Source organism: Panthera tigris, chromosome C1, assembly GCF_018350195.1.
Source record: "Panthera tigris isolate Pti1 chromosome C1, P.tigris_Pti1_mat1.1, whole genome shotgun sequence".
NCBI classification, from domain to species: Eukaryota; Metazoa; Chordata; class Mammalia; order Carnivora; family Felidae; genus Panthera; species Panthera tigris.
Genome location: NC_056667.1, coordinates 167952729 through 167978325, shown reverse-complemented (window position 1 = coordinate 167978325; position 25597 = coordinate 167952729). Strand labels below are relative to the sequence as shown.

At 34.9% G+C, this 25597-nt stretch overlaps 1 protein-coding gene across 1 annotated transcript in view; it reads left to right on the top strand.

Annotated features, from left to right (window-relative positions):
* The window catches only part of CERKL (ceramide kinase like), a 104711-nt gene that overhangs the window by 30505 nt on the left and 48609 nt on the right, over positions 1 to 25597 (top strand). Inside the window, exon 2 of the mRNA XM_042994844.1 lies at positions 8277 to 8519. Coding sequence (XP_042850778.1) covers positions 8277 to 8519 — 243 coding nt within the window. The remainder of the gene's footprint in view (positions 1 to 8276; positions 8520 to 25597) is intronic.

Genomic DNA, 25597 nt, shown 5'->3' with positions numbered 1-25597 from the left:
GTTTAGAATTATCCTAAAGATCAGTTTGACCACGTAAAACCTCTGAGACTCTACATTGAGAACTGCTGCTGGGTGTTTTAAGTATTTAAATGATTGACTTAATTTGTCAAGTTCTCCTGATTATCTGCTCTGTATAAAATAACAGTAAAAGTATAGTCTTACCGTCTATTAATAGAGATTTAGGGGAAAACTGATCTCTAAGAGCTCACTAAGATATTTAGAACACGAATAGGTTCTGACTCAAAAAAGTTTTAAAGCCGAAGATTGCCTATGATTGAAAGTTAACCTAAATTTTCAAATATACTGTTCTTTAACAATTTTATACGTTCATGATTAAAACATACTAAGTAATTTAAAACTTCTCACATCACTTAGCATCATAGGCATTAAATGTTGTTTGGAATAAGGAATTACATGTTGCCTATATGTCAAATCTGCAAACCAAAGACTGATACTTACATTTTTTTGACTGGCTAGTTCATTTTGGACTTCTTGCAAAAATACCTAAATATCTCCAATTAGTCAAATTTTCAACTCTATCTAAGCTGTTTACACATGATAGAATAAGTGGGGAAAAAACAGGTAGAAAATGAACATTAATTTTCTATCTGATGTGATAAAAATGTGACTTTTGGATATTGGATTGGCATTTTCTCTACTTCTCTCTGTGAGAAGTTTAAAATTTCCTGTATAATTTTTTTTTACTAGATAAGAATGCTATATCTTGTCACTCTTGATATGTGTATGTATTTAGAAACTTTTTCTGCTAACGAGTGCTGTGTCCTAATTCTTGAGGATAGTAATGCATTGTGAAGGTTTTTTCAGTAAATTATAGGAGCAGCCCTATTTGTTTAAACCCTGGTTTAACCTGATTATTAACAATTAAATTGTGTTTTCTTCTTACAATTAAAGTGTATTCAAATTTATTGGTCCCCTGCTTCACAGATTTATCTCAGTATGTGGTGTATTCAAACAGAATTTTGTATTTTTAATTAGGGGATTAGATAAGTAATTCTGAAGAGCCAAAAAAAATTGTTAGACATCACATTGCTTAACCATGTAATATACCATACGTGTGTGTCTGCACTGTGTTGTGGGAGCTGTGTATCGGGCAGGCCTGTTTTTCAGGCAGTATTTTAAAGAGTGGGCATGTGCAGAAACTGTGAGCACAATTAACGCCAAGCAGATAAATCCCGCTCTAATCCTGTTTATGGTCCGCATCAGACAGATGTGCCAAGATTGATTTAGACAAGCCCTGGGCTTACAGTAATATTTTTAAAAGCGCCATTCACTGTTCTATTTTTGTTAAACCTTTGTTAAATATTCTTAAGTGTTGTTGGTTTTACTCTTCTTTTAACCACTGTAACCTACTTTAAGTAGGTCCTGCTTTGCTCTCGTGGTGTGACAGGGTCACCTGCCAGGAGAGGTTATCTTTATTCCCTGTAATTAAATTGACTTTTCCCCCCAAGAAAATACAACAATAGGAAGTGGGTGCTGAATTAAATAAATAGCATGATATCCAATAGACATATACTTAAATCCCTTGCAAGAACAGATGGTCCCCAGTATCTCTGTAAGTAATGTGAGAGGACAGTTAATGTTCTGAAACAACTAGCTATAACCAATATGATACTAATGAACCAATAGATTTCAAATAATAAACCACATGCCACAAAGAAAAATTACATGTCATCTGTAAGGTTTACGTTTTCATAACCTGAAAAAAAGTATATGGAAGATTTCCATATTTTTATCTACTGTTATAAAATACTATTCTATGGATGAAGGTTTATTCCACATTTTTCACCAATAAAGATGTCTTTTAACATTAAGGTAAAATTAAAGTTGCATTTAAAATACATGCCCCAAAGTATTTTTTTTTAACTCCTCTTGTAACATACAGTTTGCCTGTGCTTGGTTGTATGTGAAAATGTGGGTTTTGCATACAATTATGAAAACATTTGCTTTTATTTGTGGAGGAAATTGGTTGTACTATAACAGAGGTGGCTAATATGGGATCGAAGCAGCTATCTTGTGGATGAAAATTTAAGCAGATATATGACCGAAATTTTTTTCAGCATTTATAAATTTATAAATAGTTTAGATATACAAAGCAGTATTTTTTTAATCTGGAGAATAGAGTCTGAATCATTCTTAAGGTGCTACTACAAAGGGGTCCAGATAAATGGGCAATTTTATAGACCCAGAGCAATAGTATTTTCTCTCAGAATGGTTTTTTTCTCCTTAATCTAGTTTCCCATAAATGTGTGTGTATTCTAAGTATACCCCGAAGAGTAAGTGTTTTGGAGTGGGGATTGAGGAGACACAGTGACCTGAGAGTTTTCAGTTTATCCTATTAGATGATCTCTAGAACCGTCCTCCTTAACTGGGGGTGAGCCTCAGGGCTCTCCACCTGGAAACCTGAAGAACCTCCGGCCCTAGCTCTCTTTCAAGTCCGGGAAACCAGTGTCCTGCTGCTGTACCGAGCCAGCTGGTCCCCCGCTCATATCTTAAGAACTTCAAAAACAAAACAAAGGCCTAAAAAAGTACCACCCAATCTGATGTCTGGTTAAACAATAAACAGTTCCAGGCCTTTAAATAAAAACATCTTTAATTCAGGTTCACAGAATTCTAACAAGGTTTATTCCTGAAGACTATATTCAGAATGAAAAAACAGTTTTCTGTAAAACGAGTAATACTGTACACATCTTCAAATGTCAGGAAACAGTTCTATCCAAAATTAAGTGAAATCTGTGATTAGAAAACTGGGCAGATTGACTTATGTAAATGGTTACCATTGCAGAAATAAATAATAGATCAGGAATTCCATGTAGGAAATTGGTACCTGAGAGATTGATGTAGCTGCTGAGAAAAACAATGGCAAAGAACATCCATCTATCATGAAAAATTTAAGTGTTTTATTCACAGATCAATTATCCTTATTTTCCTATCAAATAAAAGGACAATGTTTGCTTTAAACCTGTAGGTCTTCCTCTTAGTCTCTTCTTTTGTCGCTTCAGCAAAGTAACCATTTGCATAAAACCCCCCAAATTTGAATCTGTGGGCAAATGTGGGAAAAGACCCTGGAAGCCTGAGCAAAAAGAGTGGGAAATATGGCTCCGAGTTATAGGGATTCGGCATTGTATGTAAATGATGAATCACTAAATTCTACTCCAGAAACCAACTGTATGTTAGCTAACTAAAATTAAAATTAAAATTAAAAAAAAGCTAAAAGAATTCTTAGAATGTTCTCTGTAAGCTCCTTGTTGCTGTAATCTAACTTCACATTTCCCTCGTGGTCACCTCAGTCTGATGTAGTACTACTCTGTTAAGGGACACATTTGTTGTCTTGCTGTTAGAGACACAACGGCTGTTCGCCTAGTGTTTTAAGTTTGACTAGACTTAAAAACCCATCTAAGGGGCGTCTGGGTGGCTTAATTGGTTAAGCGTCTGACTTTGCCTCAGGTCGTGATGTCACAGTTCATGAGTTCAAGCCCCACATCGGGTTCTGTTGCTGATGGCTTGGAGCCTGGAACCTGCTTCAGATTCTGTGTCTCCCTCTCTCTCTGTCCCTCCCTTGCTTGCGCTTGTGTGTGTGCTCTCTCTCTTTCAAAAATAAATATTAAAATAATAATAATAACCGATGCAGAAGGTCAGATGGGAGTGCGTTTACCTGAAGAAGCTCTTTAGGTCAGCCCAACATTGTTACAAAGTTGTAAAGACCAGCTAAAGTGCTTGGATTAAAATCTTGGGTCTGTCCCTACCAGATGTATGACCATGGACAAGTTACACACACTCTGTCCTGAATTTCTTCTCATTTAGGAAACAGCATCTGCCTCTTAGGGTTGCTGTGAGGAGTAAATGAGATAATAATACATGTAAAGCGTTTAGGGCAATGTCTGGCATACAGCACATGCTCATTAAATATTAGCTACTCTTTTTAGGGAATGGAATTTTAAAAATTAAACAATATCAGGAGCTATTTTAGGATGAGCAAAGGAAACAATCTTTTTCAATTGATTATAGAATATTCTCATTGTAGAAAAATTAGAAATTCATATATGCAAACAAAATCACAATCTGACTACCCTTCCAAGTTTTCATATGCATTTTCATATAAATGTGCATATGAAAATATATTACACGTACACAATGTATTCAGTAAACATACAAAACAATAATAGAAATGTGCTACTTTAGACCCTTTTCTCGTCGGATTTCTACATTTCAATGGCTGAATAGCATTTTGTTATATGAGATATACTTTATAGAACCAATACTCTGTTACTCATTTAGATTATTTCTAAGTTTCACTCCAATAATGCTTGGGTAAACATTCTTCTAGTTAAATTGTGCATATTATCTATTCCCTTAGGGTAAATTCCTGGAAGTAAATTGCTGGATCAAACATATGCATACTTTAAAGCATTTTTCCTTTTCTTCAGTTTTAAAAATTATAAATTCAATGCTGATTATAGAAAGGGAAATTATGGAGGTTTATAGGAAACAATTAATCTCCTATTCCCTCATATTTCTCTTAAATAGGTGACCAGTATTAAATTCGTTGTGTGTTTTCTACTTGAGTTTCTTTTTTCTTTTTAATGAAATTGAGCTTAAATCCCCCAGATTACTTTGTGACTTGCTTTTATTCTACTTATTCATACCTCTTAACATGAATGTCCTAGAGTTCTAACTTGCTCATTTATGGGCTGCAGAAAACTATGGTTGAACCATTCTCCTATTGAAGAACTTGAGCATTGCTTTAAATATTTCTGCTACTCTACATACTGCTGCAATTAACATTTTGAAATCTTTTGATACATATTCCCAACTTGTTCTCCAGCAGCTACCATTTTTGCATTCCCACCAGCACTGGGATTGGTTCCCTTTACGCTCACCATCGTTGAGCATTATTTTTGATCTTGTGCCAATCTAAAAGGCAAAAAATGGTATCTTGTTGTTTTAATTTGCATTTCTTTGATTACTAATTAGATTGAACTTTCTCATATGTCTATTGGTCAATTTGCATTTCTTCTTTTGTGAAATGCCTGCTTGGGTCTTTTATGTACTTTGCCACTAAAGTGTTTCGTTCCTTGATTAAATAGATCATTTAATTGTCATGTGTTGCCGATATTTCTGCCTGGTTGGCTTTTGCTTGTGACATCTATTTATGGTTCTTCAGGCCTTTATAAGCAATTGAATAATTTCCTTTCTTTCTTAATTGAAGTATAATTAACATACAGTGTTATATTAGTTTCAGGTGGGCATTGAATAATTTTTATGTTACATATTTCAGTCTCTGTATATCTGCCTTTACTGTCACTCTTAAGGCTTTACTAATGATTATATGAAATTCTTTCTATTCTAGAAATACTGATATATATTATGAAATAAGGCTCTATTTTTTTCCTTTTTCAAAAGATTAATCCGCTCTAAATCACCTTTTACTGAATATTTCCTACTGAGCTTAGATACCACCATTATCATATTAGTGATTTTTAAGCGTATACAAATCTCTTTGAACCATTCTCTTATCTATTCCTATATTTTAATTGTTATAGCTTTACAAAATACTAATATCCAATCAGGCATATACTCTGCGTCCCTCGTTGCTGTACTTCTAAAACATTTTATTCATTAATGTAATACATTTATTTCAAGAAAATTTGCAAATCATTTGATTAAGTTCCTTGCCCCCTTACATCAAAGAAAATACCATTGAGATTTTGATTGGAATAGCATTATCAGTAGTTATTTAATAATGAGGCATGGAAAAAATGTAATCTTGGAGCTTAATATATTTCCACTTATTTAGCATTTTCCCTCCATACAAGTCCAAGATCATTTTGCTAAATTTATTCCTAGGTATAATATGCTAATTGGCATGGGATATCTTTAACCCCATTATGTCTCCTTCCTGGCTATTGGTATATTTGTAACCTGTTTCCTTACTGGGTATTTTTTATTAGTTCTAGTGATTTTAAAGGTATTCTTTTGGATTTTACAAACATACTGTGATATCATCTATCAATAGTTATGATTTTAGCCCTCCTCCTGCCCCTTCTGCCACTTAATTGCCTTTTATTTCATTTTTCTTTGATACACTATCAGCCAGAATGTCCAGAATAATTTGAAATAGTAAAAGTGGCAATAGGTATTCTTGTACTGTTTCCAGAAATTCTTCTGGCTTTTCCTACTAAGTTTGATCTTGGATGTTGCTGTAGGATCTTTAAATTTTCAATTTATAAGAGGTTTTAAATTAGAATAACCATTGAATTGTTCACTGCCAAAGTAAAGCACACACATGATAAAGAATTCAGATTATAATACAGGGCTTCGAGTGAAAAGGGGAGTTGATTTCATCCTTTGCATTTTTTTTTCTTTCCCTCAGTGGTTCTTTGTTTCCTTTCATCCTTCTTCAGAGCTCTTGTGTGCTATACGACATAAAAAAATTAAATTTGTATGAGAGAGGAGGGCATAATCAATATCTTAAGATTAGTCTGGAAGAAGCACCTTTAACAAGCCTGCTATCTCTCATCCTTGAAGGTATGAAGTGTTCTTGAAGTGCTCTAGAGACCCTGGCCATGTGCCTCTGGGTGACAATAATAGAAGTGCGCTGTACTTGAAGCCTGAGCTTTCCAAGGAGATGACAGGCCCCTAAAACTGACTTTGGGTTCACCTTATCCCACCACCATAAACACTGAGAAAAGGGCTTTTTTTTTTTTTTTTCCCGTGGTATGTGTGCTTTGTGAACAACCGGACATAGTTTGCAGAATGGTTGGGAGAGGCCCAAACAGTCACTGAGAAAGCTGGGAAGCAACTTCTTACTGTGCCTGGAAGTCCTTGCTCCAATCTGAGTGTATTGTGCCTGCTCAAGGGCCAAGGAAGCCGAGAGAGGGGACCTCTGATTTGTGGGGCTGGTTACACTGGTAGTAGTTCTGCATCTGTTTCTATTGGCTTTTTTCCCTCTTATTATGGGTCATGTTTTGTTGCTGTTTTACATGCATTGTGATTTTTGGTTGAATGAGAGATACTGTGAATTTTGCCATGTAAAGTTGGTAAACATTTTTTATCCCTGTATTCTTGAACTTTATTATAGGATGTAATTGAATTACTAGGAGACAGTTTAATCCTTTTGAGGCTTGCTTTTAAGCTCATGGTGGGCATGTCTGTGCGATCTCTGAGCATTGTTCTGTCTCATCCTTTGGGTCTCTCTCTCCCTGGCCTTGCACGTATGTCTTTCATACTTAGCTGAAGATTCAAGGGGGCCCTCTGCAAATCTGCAGAATTCCCACTTCTCTGCAGCTTCCTTCTCTACAGTAATTTGCCTAGTGAACTTAGTCCTTGTGGCTTTTCTGGACTCTTACTTCCTGCTTCACCCAGTAAGACAACCAGGTTCCACCAGGGCTCCCGACTTGCACTGTGGCCTGGAAACCCTCCCCAGACGGTAGCCTGGAACACTCCCATGGTTCCTTTGTTTTCCCTCTCTCAGGGAATACTGTTTTGGGCTACCTGATGGCAGATGTCTGGAAACTGAGGTTTCATGTATCTTGCCCACCCTTTTAGTTATTTCAGGCAGAAGGTAAACCAGTCCCTGTGATTCCATTTTGGCCAGAGTAGACATTTTAGAAGTATTTTTTAAAAGTATAAAGCACTCCTACTTTGAGAGTCCACTGAAATGGTCTTTTACCGCAACACATGTTTTCTGACTGGAGGTTAAACATAACCAGTAAAATTTGATGCCACTATAAACTAAAGTCTGACTGTGGTAAAATTCAATTCAGGTGGATGTTTTGTTCTAGACTGGCAGGGATTTATGTTTCATACAGTAATCTTCCTGTTTCCTTTTTGTACATGTTTTACTTTACCTGGAATGTACGTATCTTTTTCCTTACACTTTGCCTCTAATACTTGTTATAAACTCACTTCTGTTAGTGAATTCTGTTCTTTCCATCATTTTATTCTGTCTCTATTAGGACCAAGGAGACTCTTTCTTGGAATGTTGCTTTGTCTATATTCTTGAAATTCTTCTATTGAATATTTTCAGTTTTTGAATGTCTTGGACAGGAACTTGATGCCATTTTTCTCCGTTTTAATTCTTGGGAAAATAGACCCAATTTTCCCTTTCTTCCCTCCCCAACTCACACAGGGACTTATATGAAGCATAATTGGTAAAAAATAAATATGATAAAGGTTTTATGGGCTTTCACTTTTTATTATTCATACATATAAAATATGGACACTGCTTTTAATTGGAAAATTTAATTTTTTTTCAGGTGACTCCAAGTATGATGTTCTATGTAAAGAAGAATTTATTGAACTCAAGGACATATTCTCTGTCAAACTGAAACGACGTTATTCTGTTAAACAGCAGGGAAGTGGTACCTTATTAGGTATCACACTCTTCATATGTTTGAAAAAGGAACAAAATAAATTAAAAGATTCTACGCTTGATCTTATTAATTTAAGTGAAGACCACTGTGATGTGTGGTTTAAACAATTCAAGAAAATTTTGGCTGGTAAGTACTCCTGGTGGGAAATTTTAATGAGTTTCTTTGCTGTAGGTTATTAATCTCAACATGATGTATTTATGAGTACAGCCATCCTTAATTATGTTAAGATAGTTTGTTTTATTCCTAGTTTGCTGAGTGTGTTTTTCAAGAAAGTGTTGAATTTTGTTACAGGCTTTCTCAACATCAATTGAGATAATCATATTTCTTTCCTTTATTCTGTTGACAATGGTATATTGATTTTTGTATGTTGAACCATCCTTGCATTCCAGAAATCCCACTTGATCATGGTATATAATCCTTTTAATATGTGACTGAATTTGGTTAGGTGGTATTTTTTTAAGTTTATTTATTTATTTTGAGAGAGAGAGCACAAGTGGGAGAGGGCAGAGAGAATCTAAAGCAGGCTCCACGCTGTCAGCATGGAGCCCATTGTGGGGCTTGATCTCACAAACCATGAGATCACGACCTGAGCTGAAATCCAGAGTCAGATGTTTGACTGACTGGGCATCCCAGATTTGCTGGTATTTTTTTGAGAGTTTTTATATCAATATTTGTGAGAGATATTGGTGTGTAGTTTTGTTTTGTTTTTCCTTATATATTTTATCTGGCTTTTAGTATCAGGGTAATGCCAGCATCATAGAATGAGTTGGACAGTAATTCTTTTGAATGATCACTTCCATGAAGAAGCTCCGATAATATGAAATAGCACAGTTCTTAAGTAATTTAGTCCACTTAAATTGTTTTTGAAAGCATATTTATTTATCTATTCATGTCATTTGAGCTTATATTAGAATTTATTTTCCTTCCACATATGTTCTGATGACAAGTGCATATATATCCTGAGTTGCTTAAGTTTGTCTGTTCAAGGGTAGACAAGGTTTTTCTAAAAGTTAATATCCAGAGGACAGAGCGTATATGTATTAAAATATTATCTCATAATGAATTAAGTATATCTGGAATTTCTAAATGGCATTTATATTTTACATAAATACATGAATACAAATATGCAATTTGGATTTCTAGAATGTATCTAGTTGAAACATAATCAAACTGAGTTTCAGGATTGATTTTTTTTTTTCCTCAGAGATTTGTAAATCTTGTTTCCTTTTGTGCCCATTTCATTCTGTTTGCCAGATGGATCAGGGTAGAGGCAGCTGGTGTAGTTGATGGTGCAATTTGGTGTAAGATGACACAAGGCAGAGAGGGGTGCCAGACAAAGAGCAGGCACATGGTGATGTTAGAGAGTTGGAGGCCAGGCATTATTGATCAAGAAGTCCGAGGACCCAAGTTGGCCAAGGGCAGCCAACTGAGAAGGTCATGCCCGTAGACAATGAGCTGAAGTGACATATTAAAACTAGGATACCCTGTTACTAAGTGGACTCATGCTTCCTTGTTGGCTCTTTGGGACCTTCAAGGAGAGCTGTTACTTTCAAGAAGCAAAGAAACTATAGAGACTATAGTATAGTTCAAGTCTCTGGAAATATAGTGAATATATATGTTTAAAAGCAGTCCACTTTAACAGTAGGTCCTTATAGTGTTCTTATTTTAAATACATGTGAGAAGAGATTTTAGAAAATTTAAATAAAAATAAAAAACTTAAGTTCCACTGAATTAAATTTCTTTGCATGGGCAGGTACTCAGGAGACTTTCATGTTCTATAAGATAAGAATGTGCCATTTGATTAGGGGAGGCAAAGCTCTTCCTTTCACTGAAGGTCTGAGAAAATTTTCTCCCATGGGGCTTATGAAGGCCTGGCTAAGTGACCTAAGAGGCAACTTGCTCAATGTATCTCACCCATAAAACCAATAATAAGTAAGCAGAGAACATACAACAAAGCTCAATTTAGTAAGAGCAATTTTATAGGAGTAGAGAGACTTGTCTAAACACAACAAAAACCACACATACACAAGGAGCAAACACACCCAAAACGCTGTCCAAATATGTTTTCAGCTTAATGAATGATATTTTGGTTTGGTCTAGGATTAAAATCTGGGAAAATTACAGAAATGAATAAATTTACATATTTTTTAGAATATAATCCTCAGGGAATGTTGCTTTTTGTAATTTTGATTTTGACAAGAGTTGGAGATAATAAAATATATGAGGTCATGTCCCCTGGGAAGTTTCCTGCAGGACAGTGATTTTGCTGATTAAAGCAAATAGATTGACATTTGAAATCAACCAATGCAAACAAACAAAGGAGGGTCGAAATCCTCTAATAAAATGAAGAAACCTAAACAAGATGTTCTGAATGAATGACTGTTGGATCTTTGCCCCCAAGTGGACTTAGCAGGTCTTGTCGGAGAAGCCAATTCCCCCTCATCCCCATGCCTCACAAAGACAATCCCGGGTCTGTTTCATCATACACAAATGCATGATTACAGCTCCAAATCTCTCTACCAAACTTTACACTATACTGACATTTCTTTTTTAAGTTTACAATTTTAGAATATTTCTCTTGGTTTTTTAAAGTTTTTACTTGCAAATCCACGTGTTCATTAAAGTGCCTATCATCTGAGAGACAAACACAATTGGCTCAAGACTCATTCCATAAATGGAGGGGGACTTCAGTATTTCCTCTGGAGGGGATGAGGGCGATAGCTTTTCCTGGCCCTCTCTGGCTCTGATCTGCACAGAGTTGGGTCTATTTGTGGATTATCTTCCTATCTCACATTCACTGTCTCTATTCCATGCTACATTGCATCAGGCTTGGCAGATGGTAGTTGCCGATTTCCAATTTTTTTTTTTTAAGTCCCTACCCAAGGAATTTGTGTTTGTACCAGACTTGACTTAAGTTCAGGAAGGGGGGGGGGCAGAGAGAGGGCAATACATAGAAATTTACAAATTATAAGTTACAAAATTTACATCACAAAAATATGAATATAAATATATTTGAATATTAGACATCACTATTTTAAGTCCCCAAATCCTGCTTTTAACTGGTTCTGTGGCAAAACCAGATTTAAAAAATAGATTTTTGTATGGATTTATTTTGAATGATGTCTTTAATCAGCAAGTGGATTTTTTTCCTGCCAGTCTTTTATATCTTCCCCCACTCCTTTTTTTTCTCTTAAGGTAAATATGCAGAAGACACTAAAATCTTCAATTAGTTTGTCCTTTAGTCTAATTAGTTTAACAATTATAATGTAGTTTAATATAATATAATATAGTTTAATAATTATAATTATAGTATATTTATTTATGAAGAATTATTTTCAAATATGCATATTTGTATTTTGAAATAAGATGTGATGAGTTTTTGAGGAAAGAACAAATTGACAGCCCTAGAAGGAGGAAGAAAGCAACTCTCATACTTGACGTTTTAAGACATAGACACTAAATGACCAGAATGAAGGTTATATTTATATTTACATTTATACTTCTTTTTATAAAAAGGGAGTCTTAGAACTATTTCAATTTTTGTTTGAAAATAAGTCCTTTTACGTTTTGTTTTTTAAACATAGTTGTGCATGGTATCTTTTTTTATTCTTAGCAATAGAAAAGTCACCTTAATTTTATTGACTAATAAGCAATAGTAGGTTAACTTATCCAACACACATTTTGTGTCAGGCACTGTGTTCATTGCTGGGAATATAAAAATGAATGAGATGTAAGCCTGTATAGAACCCTCTTGCTCTGGGAGACAGACAAGAAAATATGTATTATAAATGTGTTAAAGGCCCCATTGAAGATATGAACAGACCAAAAGGGAGCAAAACCATTGATCGTTGATTCAGAAATTAAAACCTCCAAAAAATGCAATTGATTAAGCCTGGTATATAGTCACTGATAAACCTAATATATAGTTACTATGGTGAAAGTAATAGTCTTTTCTGCTTTTTTTTTATAACTGTGATGCAAAGACAAACACACAACCTTTAAATACAGTCTGTGTGTACACTAGATATATTAATTTTTATTCAGTTAGGGTGTGACCCAATCTCCACATATCTGGTTTCCCGGAAATGGTGAATTGCAAGCTTCTCTGGACCCTGAGCCAACCTTTTCTTTAGAAACCATAACCAAACCAACCAAAAAATTCTAAAGCCTCATGCTCAAGTAACTTGGAGAATGGTAATGTCATAAACAGACACGGCAGAATCAGAACAGTAGTTGATTTGAAGGAAAGGTGTTCTATTCTAGACACATTTGGCATTTATTATAATATCCTGTTGGAGATGTTGAGCAGGCTGGCCTTTTGAGAGGAATACATAAGGACATGAATAAGAGTTGATGTAATGGGCAAGATGAAAGCTTGTAAGGAAGTAGTATGGAGTTATTAAAAAAAAAGAAAGAAAAGCAGAGAGCTACAGACAGAATCTTGGGGGACATTCCTACATGAAAACAGGCACAGAAGACAAAAGCCAAAACAATAACAATAAAAAAATGGAAGGCATGGTCTAAAAAAAACAAAAATAAAAACAAAATTGTTCTAAAATAGGACCATTAAATTTTGTTATTATATTTAGGTTTTGCTAACTTATTTGTAATGTTTAATAGTTATCCAGAGGCAGTTAATGGAGGCATTTTTAGCACGTATTTGGTTGAGTGACTTCTGATATTTTTCTGTTTCATTTCTAAGTGCTAATTTCATGAAGTAGGCAAATATAAATGATCCATATTTATTGAATACATTTTGGCCTTGTAGACTGCTCTCTGTTTTAACAGCCTTGCTCAGTTTTCAGCTATGAAAAATAGAGAAAATGGAAAAATTACTTAAATACTTATTTTTTTATTCCTAAGGAGAGTAATTTTTTTTTCTGGTTTCTCCTGAATGTCAAATCTGTTTCCCATCGGATGATAATGTTGGTCTTCACAGGGTGTTTTTTTTTTTTTTTTCAAGCTTATGTATTTATTTGAGAGAGAGAGAGAGAGAGAGAGAGAGAGAGAGAGAGAGGCAGGCAGGCAGAGAGAAGGAGAGAAAGAGAAATCCCAAGCAGGGTCTGAGCTGTCAGGGGCTTGAACCCACGAAAATGCAAGATCATGACCTGAGCTGAAACCAAGAGCTGGATGCTTTACCAACTGAGCCACCCAGGTGCCCCCAAGGATGCTTTCTTTGATAGCAAAAGCCAGGGCTTCTTAAAACATTGATTTTGTTTAATATTTATATTGTCTTGTGTAAGAAAATCATGGTGAAATATGTTTTGGTTTTTAATCCAAGCTGTATCATTTATATTATGATGAATCAGGCAGAATTTCTCTTAATGAGAGAACAGAATGATAGGAAGTTTTACTTGGATATGCTGTCAAATGATGTACTTATTAGGAAAAATAAAATGAAAATCAACATTATAATGATTATTTAAAAATAAGCAGTTGTTATACGTCAGATGTGTGATAGTTTCAGACATTTGATTGTGTACTTTTTGAATTGGCAATACTTGTCTCCTTAGGGACAAGTTATTTTCTGCAAAGACGTTGTGTCTGAAATATGGGTGGCTTCTCTTTTCAGTTACTTTTCAAAGTAATTTAAGACTGTTTTACGGCCAGTTGAGTTGGACATCAAAATTATGCATGTCACTTTTGAATATGTTTTTACTATTAATATATGTTAAAATGATATAGACACTGATTGAATATGTATCAGCTTATTTACATATAAATATCAAAGTCCAATCCCACTGGAAGTACTCTGTCCAACAAAGGTCATGTGATATCTGCTTCCTGTAGTGGTTTCAGACTGAGCTCCAAAGTGTCACCATCCCATTTCCCAGGACCTGCCTCCTGGATGGGAACCTGTCTGCACCTGTCACTCACCCTTGAGCAAGTGTAGCTCCTAATTTATATGTTTTATATTTAATAGGATTGCGTAGGGCTTTGTTTTGAAGACAGCTTCCAAACTGAAGGCATTTGAAAATCTCTGATTCAAGTATCCCTAAGGATGGTAACCCTGCAGCATTTTTTAACCTGTCATGCATGTCTTTTTTGCTGACTGCTGGACACACAAAGACCTCAGGATGTCTTTTAGCTACCCATACACTCTAGATTTTTAACTATCAGAGACTGTCCACATAATTCTATAAATTTTGATAAAAGTTGCTTTTTAAGTATATACTTAAATGTGTGTTTCTTTTCTATAATTTTATACAGTATTGCTTACAAATCAATTTGCAGATAAGGAAAACATTTGATCAAATCGGAGATTGAAATTCAGTTTAAAAAGTTTACTTCAAAGTTTTTTGATTTTTGTTTTTCTTGAACTTTTTATTGCTTTCTAGCTGGATTTTCAGAGAAAAACAGTGAAATTAACGTAGCTTCTATTAAATTCTTACTGATTAGTAGTGCTGCTTAGCCCTTCAAAGGATGTTAACGTATTATTAAAAAGAAAAACTTTTCAACCAAACCTTCAATTTCATCCAATGTGTAACTGAAAATATAATTGTACGGAAACATTGTGCTCATGCAAAATTTGCTTAATAATGTGTAGGAACAAATACTATTTATCTCGAACCAGTTTGACATTTTGTGCCATTGTTTCATTCTAGCCATTAGCAGTGTGAAAAATCACTGTGAATAAGAGTCCCCAGACATAACAAAAACTTGAGCAGTAGACGCACCCCCAAGAACTTCACATGCTAGAGCAGGCAGAGAATATGAAAATAGTACATTAGAAATGATTTAAAAATTGAAAATATAAAAAAATGGGGTATAATTGAAAAGGATATAATTTCTGGTAGGGCATGTATGTGTGAATGTCATTTTTTAAAAATGTATTCTTCTTAGGACTTAGCTATTCCTGATTCTGAGAATTCAGAGGTTCTGATTAAACCAGCCTCAAGGAATCAGGCATCATTTTCCTTGAAGTAAGGTATGTTGTCAGGGCCAAAAACCACAGATGTCAGAGATTTGACCAATACAAGTTTGATTTGATATGTAAAACTCTGTACCCCACACTTACTAAAGGTATCTTTGCAGGGCTTAATTATAGACATATTCTTATTCTTGCTGTGTGAACATGTTCTTAAAGTTAGCTGTTTCCTGACTCACATAAGGTTATCACTTATTTTCCAGAAGTATTACCTTGGGACTGGTTCAGGAGAGCCTGGTAAAGGCTGACAGGAATGCCAAGAGTTTCTCTTGCCCCTTGGAATTTCTTACTAGCATGAGCTCTAATTCATAGCCCTTGCTCCTTCAGCTGCAGGCAAGTTAGAATTAGTTTTAGAGAAACTGTTAATGTTGTTTGTACTTGGGATAAGTGACACGAGACCATCTTCCCAAGGACTTCTTTTTGGCCTCTGCAACATTTTCATCCTAAGGGAGGGATATGTTTTTGAATGTAATGGACTATAATTATATTTAAAAACAGTTAATTGGTATCTTATAGAAGAAAATTATCTTCCTGCTGCAGTCATTGACAGTATCTTGAGAATAGGAGTTAAGAGGTATATATTCTGAAGCTATTTCTGATATATTTCAAATTCTTGTGCTAGATAAAAGTCCTCTTGACTAAGCCTCTTGTGTAACTAAATTTCTTCTCTGGAGAAAACATTTAGGGATGCGTTGTCACATCTTACCATGTGATTATATTCAAAAGGCTAAATAAGGATTTCTTTAAATATTTCCAGTAATATGTTGCATTAAGTTTTCATGCTATTAAATAAATTAGTTAATATTTCTTCCTTTACTAGATTATAAATAAGTCATTATTTAAAAATTTTTAAATCTTAATGATAATAGCTGACATTTATTAAGCATTTATGTGCCACTTTTGTAAGTAATTTTTATTGATTATCTCATTAAACCCTCATAGTATCAAGAACTATAAATGTGTTCTCATGTAAAAAGGGGACTATTAGTTTTGTTTTGAGGTTTGAGGAATTAAAATAATGCATGACAGCAAATAGCATAATTAACTAAATTATTTTTATTACTATACTCATTATCTCTTAGTTTATGTATGAGAACACTAAGGCTTAAAAATAGATTCAAATTTTACTGATCTGGGGTTAAGCAGCTAATATGTGGTAGAGAAGCTGGGAGCAAAGCCAGACCTGTCTGCCTCTGTAGCATGAACCCTTAACTGATGTGCCATTACCTACTGGGTCAGTGGTATACTCTAAAGTTCAAAAGTATATTGTATTACTGTACAATTTGGACTCTGTCTGAAAAAAAAAAAGGCTTTAAACTGTTTTGTTATAAGGGGAGAACTATGTCATCTTGTTTGAAGATTATCACTAGTATAGAAAAATAGATGTAGAAAAATAGATATAGAAAAATATCACTAGTATTTTTTTCTTTTTTCACCAGCATTATGATTCAGAACTCTAGATTCTTGGAGTTCTAAAATGTCTTCCCAACATTTAGCGTGAGCAGTTGACATTATAACACATTTCTTAATCTTTAAAAAAAAAAATCCTCATCATGACTATCACAATTATTGAGATTTCTCAAATTCCTTGAAGTGAATTTGGCAAGCACTTATGAAAAAGATAGCCGTTTTTTTTTTTTTTAGCCTAAAGGAATTTAAAAACACATATAAACATAATGGTTTGTGACTGATTTCCAGACTTTGTGTTGAGCAGAGTTTCCTAAGCAAATCACAAATTCTGTAAGCCTACAGGAGAGATTGAAAGTTGGATCAATCCTAAAATGAGAGTATAATGGATTGTCATTTAACAACTTTTTCACTGGAAAGAAATGAAGTAAAGTAATAAAGCAGCATCCTCACAGTATGTGTAAGTAGGAAACACATAATATTTCATATTAAAGTGACAAATTATTATTAAGCCCCCTGGCATTCATTAGACTACCATTAATGCTAATGGAATTGTGTGTTATTTATATAGATATTAAGTGTAACTCCAGACATTATAATCTTGTATGAATATATTTGTTGCTCTTTGAGGCAGGTAGGTGGATTTTTGTGATGGCTAGATACTAAAACATGGTGATAGGATTTTCAAATCAATCATTTTTTTTTTGTCCTTATCATTAAACAGAAAACACCTATTATTTCATTCTTTGAAAAATTACCTTAAATGGAAACTTGGGTAATTTGAAAAAAGTTCACCTTCTGTTTCTGTCACACGTTTGAGTTGTTTTTCCAATGAGAAGAGAACAGGGCACAAGTGAAGCCACTTGTATTGTTGGGTTCCTGGGCTCTCTGCAGCATCTAATGCCAGACTGTGTTCTCTTGGACCTCCGTGCCTTCCCACGTCCTAAGTGGCAAAGGTAGAAACTTCCCTCTGTTTCTATCATCTCCTGTTTGCCCAGTGAAATCCAGTTTGCAGTTCAAGTGGTGTAACCAGCAAATCCTCTGCAAAGCTAACCCACACAGCAAAATCAGGCACTTCTCATAGCTCTGCTAGAACCAGCGGTCGCTTACATTCTAATTGTTGGTTTATGTAGGTGATACCTTATTAGACTGTAGGCTCTTTTGAGAGCAGCTTTTTCTAAGCATGTGGAAGTGGGTTTCACATATTGGAAGTACTCAATAAGTGTTTGTTATGTTACAAATGTTTACCTAACTCAGTAAATGTTGGGGAAGTGAACTGAATATTTCGTCTTTTTAAAAAAAAATTTTTAATGTTTAGTTTTGAGAGAGAGAGAGAGCACGAAAGCATGAGCATGAGTGGGGAAAGGCAGAGAGAGAGGGAGACAGAATCCGAAGCAGGCTCCAGGCTCTGAGCTGTCTGCTCAGAGCCCAATGGAAAGCTCAAACTCATGAACCATGAGATCATGACCTGAGCCAACATCAGACTCCGGCTAAGCCACCCACGCATCCCAATATATTACTTGTCTAATGTGTGTTAGGCATAGTCCTGGCTGCTTTTAACATAAGCCGACTCGTTGAGTCTTTATTACAACACTTAATCGTGGTCAAAACTTTTTTTAAATCCCCACAGATAGCTAAGGAAACAGCTCTGAGAGATTAACTGACTTGTCCTGGGTCACACAGTTACAAAGTGGTAGAATAAGATTCAAACCCAGGCTTTTCTAACTCAAAAATCCATCCAGTTTTCACTATACTATACTGCCTCCCAACAGAAAGATTTAAAACCTTAATATATATATATTTTAAGAGAGTTGTATCGGTTTATTAAAAGGCAAAGTATAACAGACCATGCCATGTATCTGGAACTAAATGTATTATTATCAAATATATATGTTTAAAGAGTCTGTGACAGTACTGGAAGGGGATGACATCATTGGGCCATGTAGGCTGAAGAATTTCTGGAAGATGAGAATCTGATGAAATTGGTCAGCCGGGAAAGACCGATAATGCCAAAACTTTGATATTAGCAAAGAAGGGGCCCCTGTGAAATCTAAGGAAGTAGAGTTTCCTATTCCCCAAGTTTGAAGCAGCAAGACTGGAAGGTTGAAAACAGTCTGACAGGATACGTGCCCGACTTTCACTAGTGGTTTGGTCCCTGAAAGTGTTACTCTTCATTCAGAAGTATCTAGCCTATCAAAAATACCTCCATTTTGCAGTGAGTAAAGACTTTCAAGTTCACACTCCACAAGTTGTTTTGAAACTTAATGTTTTGAAACTTAAACTGCTTACCATGGACACTAATAAATCTGTCAGAAATAGGATGACTTAGTTCTGACAGAACAGATAGATGGAAAGGATGATCACTCCAAGAGGGCAGCATGGCTGGCTCTTCTTTTTGTCCTCATTTTACTTCAAATTTTTTTAATGTTTAGTATTTTTGAGAGAGAGACACACACCAGGGTGTGAGCGGGGAGGGGTGGAGAGAGAGGGAGACACAGAATCTGAAGCAGGCTCCAGGCCCTGGGCTATCTGCACAGACCCCAACGTGGGGCTTGAACCCACGATTGGTGAGATCATGACCTGACTCTGGCACTTAACCTACTGAGCCACCCAGGGGTCCCTGTCCTCCTTTTACTTAAATGAATGAAAAGTCTATCATTGCTGAGTTTATGAGGGGGTCATTGTGATGAAGAGATTTTTATTCGGATAGTTGAGGTTTGGTTCTCAGCTTTGCCCCTCAATTTAGCTGGTATCTTACCTCCCTAACTTCTCTGAGCCTTGGCTTCCTATCTGTAAACATAAAGTTGATAATGCCAACCTAGCTAGGTTATTGTGATACTTAAATGTATAATGTGTGTCAAACAGTGGACACTCAATAAACGATAACTGTTCTTACACAAAGCTCTTCAAATTTTTGTTAAGCTTCTTTAGAATTTCTATTCCAGAACCCTTTAGCTCTTCAAAACTAAGTTTAAGCATCATCTTTTCAGAGGGAAGGATGAGAGGGACTATCAGTTCCCTATAGAATATATACTAATAGAATTCATCATTATTACTATCATCATCATGATTTTTTGGTGCACTAGGGAGTGTACTGTGTCCCTTATACCAATTCATATTAATTTCTACAATATCCTTCGGACAGATACTATTATCATTGCCAGCTCAGGTCATGATCTTGAGGTCCGTAGGTTTGCGCCCCATGTCAGGCTCTATGCTGACAGTTCAAAGCCTGGATCCTGCTTCGGATTCTGTGTCTCCGTCTCTCTCTGTCCCTTTCCTGCTTGTGCTGTGTCTCTCTCTGTCTCAAAAATAAATGCTAAAATTTTTACTTAAATGAGTTCAAGATTTGTTGGCATTTTTTTGTGTTTTTTTTTTTTGGGGGGGTTATTTTGTTTTTGTTTTGTTTTGTTTTTTTTGGCACCTTAAAACCATGTGACCTCTCCATGAAGTGATATGGAGTGATGTTCAGTATATGTAGTTAGGTGAAAAAAGCAATGTGCAGAAGACTTTATATTGTATGTTACTTTTTGTAGACAAGAAATTTTCAAATTTCAATAGATTTTCAATTTCAACTTAAAATACAATGCAGATACTGTGCTCAAAAGTTATGTGGATTAGCTTTTTTCCCTTCCTGATAGTCATGTTATTCATTTGACTCTCTATTCTGTTTTAGGTTTTTTTTTTTTTTTTTTCCCCTTTCCTCTCTGTCTTCATTGATTTAATTATATTTTTTGAATGTGTAGAACATAAACATGTTTCCAAAAGAAAAAAAAAAATCCTTTTTAATGTCCTCTTCACCTCATCTCTCTTAAGGTCCCAATATGTACCAAGTCCATTGGTTTCTGGTGTATCTTATATTTCTCCTGGCAAAATTACCAGACACACAGATGCTTAAAATTCCTTTCTTATACAAAATGTAACATACAATATAAAGTCCTCTGTACTTTGCTTTTTTCACCTAACTACATATACTAAAAATAACTTAATAGCAAGTGAATTGTTTTTTTTGGCTGTTGGTGGTGGGTTTTATTTTTTGTTGGTTTGTTTTGTTTTATAGCTGTATAAAACTCCATTACGTGGTTTGTACCATATTTTATTCATTACTTTCTCATGTTTGGGCATTTTGATTGTTTCTAATATCTCCAATCACAAATTCTGTAAGAAACAATTTTGTACATATTGTATCTTGAGGGCAACTTTATAGAAGTAGACTTCTGGGTTAAAGGGTAAATGCATATATGGTTTTATTAGATATTGGCAAGTTCCCTACTACAGAATTGGTACCATTTTTCATGTTTACCAGCAGTGTATGAAAGTGACTTTCCTCACCAACAGACTGTGCTTTCATGCTTTAGAAATTTTCCAGTGTTATAGGTGATAAATGGTGTGTTAATATAGTTTGAATTTGCATTTTTAAAAGTTACAAATAAAGTTGAACATCTTTTCCTATGTCTCAGGGCCATTGTAAATATCTTGTGAATTGTCTTCATATCATTTGCACATTGTTCTATAATACTTTTGGTCTTTTGTCCCTCAATTTTTAAAAGTTCTTTATATTAGCCCTTTTCTGTGGTGTATATTGCAAATATTTTTCTCCCGATATATAATTTGTTTCTTGACTTATAGTGATTTTGATTAAAAGTTTTTTTTAGTTTTTTTTAATGTTTATTTATTTTTTAGAGAGACAGAGACAGAGAGCAAGGGGGGAAGGGGCAGAGAGGGGGGAGGGGGGAGGGGGGAGATACAGAATCCAAAGCAGACTCCAGGCTCCAAGCTGCCAGCACAGAGCCTGATGCAGGGCTCGAACTCAAGAACTCTGAGATCATGACCTGAGCCGAAGTCAGACACTTAACCGACTGAGCCACCCAGGAGCCCCTCATTCAAAGTTTTTGTTTTAAAATTTTTACATTGACCAATTTTCAACAGTTTTTCTTTATTGCATCTGATATTTAAGTCCTAGCAGAAAGCCTTTCCATATACCAGGTTATAGAGAAAATCATGCAAGTTTTCTTCAAGTACTTGTAATGTTAAATTTTACATCTCTAATTTATTTGGGGTTTATTTTGTATGTGGTGTAAGGTAGGGACCTTATTTTTTCTCCCACATAATTATCCAGTTGTTCTAACACCATACACCTAACACCTAACACCTAAAAAGTCTGTCTTTGTCCCAGAGTTTTGAGATCCTACTTTTATCATATACTAAATGTCTCTGGATGTGGGTTGATTCATGGGCTTTCTTTTCTGTCCCACCGGGTCTATTCATTCATGTGGTAGTGCTTTTTTTAAAGCATGCTTCAGTATTTGGTAGGATGCATTCTTCTCATAGACCTCCCTCTCACCCCCAGTGTTTCTACCTATTTTTGCAGGTTAATTTTTAGATAAGTACTTTATTGTCTGCTTGTCTAGATCTGGAAAATACAGCTTGGTATTTTTACTGAGAGCACATTACATACATAAATAAACTTAAGAAGAACTGACATCTTGGACCAGAGCTTGCATGACAAAATTTGGTTCAGGCAGCTGCCATAATCTCCCAAAATGAAAATCCTACATCAGTATCATTTTGATGAAGAGTATCCCTCCAATTTTTTTCTCTGTTTTCTTATAATAGATTGTTAGGCTTTTGGAAACATCTGTTACTATCATGAATAATACAGGGCTAATTTTATAGAAATATCAGGCTTCTGAAATTTCCCCGACATGCATCTGTACACTTCCTTGTAAAACACATTTTTAGCAAGAGCCCAGCTAAGTCAGTTTAACTGGTGTTCCCTCCTCCCCATATCTAATCACCCTTAATGTCTGATATCTGACATTACTGACATTAGCACTCCATGATATCTGACCACCTGGTCTGTCTTCAGCAAGAGTCCCTTTTACCTGTGATGTTTCCACTTAGTAATTTTCCATCCACTGACCCCATCCTGCTCTTTGGGCTATAAATTCCAGTTTCCGGTGCTGTATATACAGAGGTGTCTCTCCCCCAGTTGCAACAGTTCTGAATAAAATCTGTTTTTATCACTTTACTGTTCAGCTCAGGTTTTTCTTTGACAACATGTATTTCAGTATATAAACTTTTTCAAGAATGTTTTTACAATGAAACATATGTTTTTGGAATAATAAATACTGATTATTTTGAAGCCCTGCAGATACCTAAAAACTCTCTGAAAAGACACATCTAATTACTTCTATATAATCCAGAGATGATATGTTGAAAAGGCTTGCTAACTGATAAAATCATTGAATTAAAAAATGGTCACAAAATTGTTCTCTAACATTTTCATAATTTAATAGCTTATTAAGAATAAATGTACATAATTGGAATAATTAATCATATTTATTTTTAAAAATTTTTTAATGTTTATTTTTGAGAGAGAGAGGCAGAGCATGAGTGGGGGAGAGAGAGAGAGAGAGAGAGAGAGAGAGAGAGAGGGAGACACAGAATCCGAAGCAGGCTCCAGACTCTGAGCTGTCAGCTCAGAGCCCAACATGGGGCTTGAACCCACAAACCACGAGATCATGACCTGAGACGAAGTCAGATGCTTAACAGACTGAGCCCCCAGGCACCCCTAATTAATCATATTTAAATGCTATTTATTTTAACTAATTCTGTGGTTGACTTCTAAGCAGTGCAGGAAAAAAGGACAAGAAAACTTTGTTCTATTGATCTTTGTCAATTTTGTGCTAGTACCATACTGTTTTAATTACTATAGTTTTGTAGTATATCTTAAAATCTGGAGTTCTGATATCTGGCTTTGTTCTTTCTCAAGATTGCTTTGGCTATTTTGGGTCTATTGTGGTTCCATATAAATTTTAGTATTTTAGTTCTGTGAAAAATGCTATTGGTATTTTGGTAGGGATCACATTGAATCTGTAGATGGTTTTAGGTAGTGTGGACATTTTAACAATATTCTTCAAATTTATGAGTATGGAGTATTGTTCCATTTGTTTATGTTGTCTTCAATTTGTTTTATCATCATTCTATTGCTTTCAGAATACAGGTCTTTCACCTCCTTGATTAAGTTTATTTATAGATATCTTATTCTTTTTTGTACAATTATAAATGCAATTGTTAATTTCTCTTCTACTTTGTTACTAGTGTATAGAAATGCAATTGATTGCTGGGTATTAATTGATTGCTGGGTAACTTTACTGAATTCATTTATTACTTGTTGTTTTGAAGTCTTTAGGGTTTTCTATGTGTAGTATCCTGTCATTTGAAAATAGTGACAGTTTAACTTCTTATCGACATGGAAGCATTTTATTTCTTGTCTGATTGATGGGGCTAGGACTTTGAGTACTATGTTGAATAAGTGGCAGGAGTGGATGTCCTTGTCTTGTTGGTGATCTAAGAGGAAAAGCTCTGTTTATCACCACTGGGTGTGATATCAGCTGAGGGTTTTTAAATACATGGCCTTTATTATGTTGAGGTATGTTCTATATAAACCCACCATGTGGACAGTTTTTTTGTTATGAACAGATGTTGAATTTTGTCAAATGCTGCTTCTGCATCTATTGAGATAAGCATATGATTTTTATCCTTCATTTTGTTAATGGGGTATATCATGTTGATTGATTGAAAAATACTCAAGTATCCTTGCATCCCTGGAATAAATCTCACTTGCTCATGATGAATGATCTTTCTAATGTATTGTTCAATGTGGTTGTCTAATATTTTGAGGATTTTGCATCTATGTTCATCAGGGATATTAGCCTGTAGTTTTCCTTTTTTGTGATGGCTTTGTCTGGTTTTGGTATCAGGGTAATGCTGACCTCACAGAAAGTATTTGAAAGCTTTCCTTCTTCCTCCTTTTTTTTTTTTTTTTTTTTGAATTTTTTATTTTTTGGAATAGCTTGAAAATAGTAGAATTCACCTGTGGATCTATATGGTCCTGAACTTTGGTTTGATGGTAGTTTTTGATTACCAATTCAATATCATTACTAGTAATTCATCTGTTTAGATTTTCTATTTCTTAGATTTTCTATTTCTTCCTGACTCAAGTTTGAAACATTTTATGTTCCTAGAAATTAATCCATTTCTTCTAGGCTGTTTGGTTTGTTGGCATATAATTTTTTGTAGTAGTCTCATAATCTTTTGTGTTTCTGTGGTGGGAGCTATTCTCCCTTGTTTATTTTATTTATTTCATTCCTCTCACTTTTTTTCTTGATGCATCTGGCTAAAGTCTTATCAATTTTGTTTATCTTTTCAAAAAATCAGATTTTGGTTTCCTTAATCTTTACGATTTTTTTCAGTCTCTATGTCCTATATTTTTGTTCTGATCCTTATCTCCTTCCTTCCACTCACTTTGCTCTTTTTTCTATTTTCTTTCAGTATAAATTATTTATTTGATATTTTTCTTGTTTTTTGAGGTATGTCTGTATTGCTATAAATTTTCCTTTTAGAACTGCTTTTGCTACATCCCAAAGATTTTTGGACCACTATGTTATCATTTTAATTTGTCTTCATGAGTTTTGATTTCTTTGATTTCTTTGTTGACCCCTTCATTGGTTGTTTAGTCAAATGTCATTTAGCCCGTATGCATTTGTGGGTTTTTTTTTTCAGTTTTTTTTTCTTGTGATTTATTTCTAGTTTCATAACCTTGTGGTTGGAAAAGATGCATGATATGATTTAAATCTTCTTAAACTAATTGAGATGTGTTTTGTGGCCTAACATGTAATCTGTCCAGGAGAGTGTTCCATGTGCACTTGAAAAGAATATGTATTCTGCTATTTTTGGATGGGATGTTCTGTAAATATCTGTTACATACATCTAGTCTAATGTGTCCCTCAAAGCCACCATTTCCTTGTTGATTTTCTGTTTGGATGATCTATCCAGTGACATAAATGGGGTGTTAAAGTCCCCT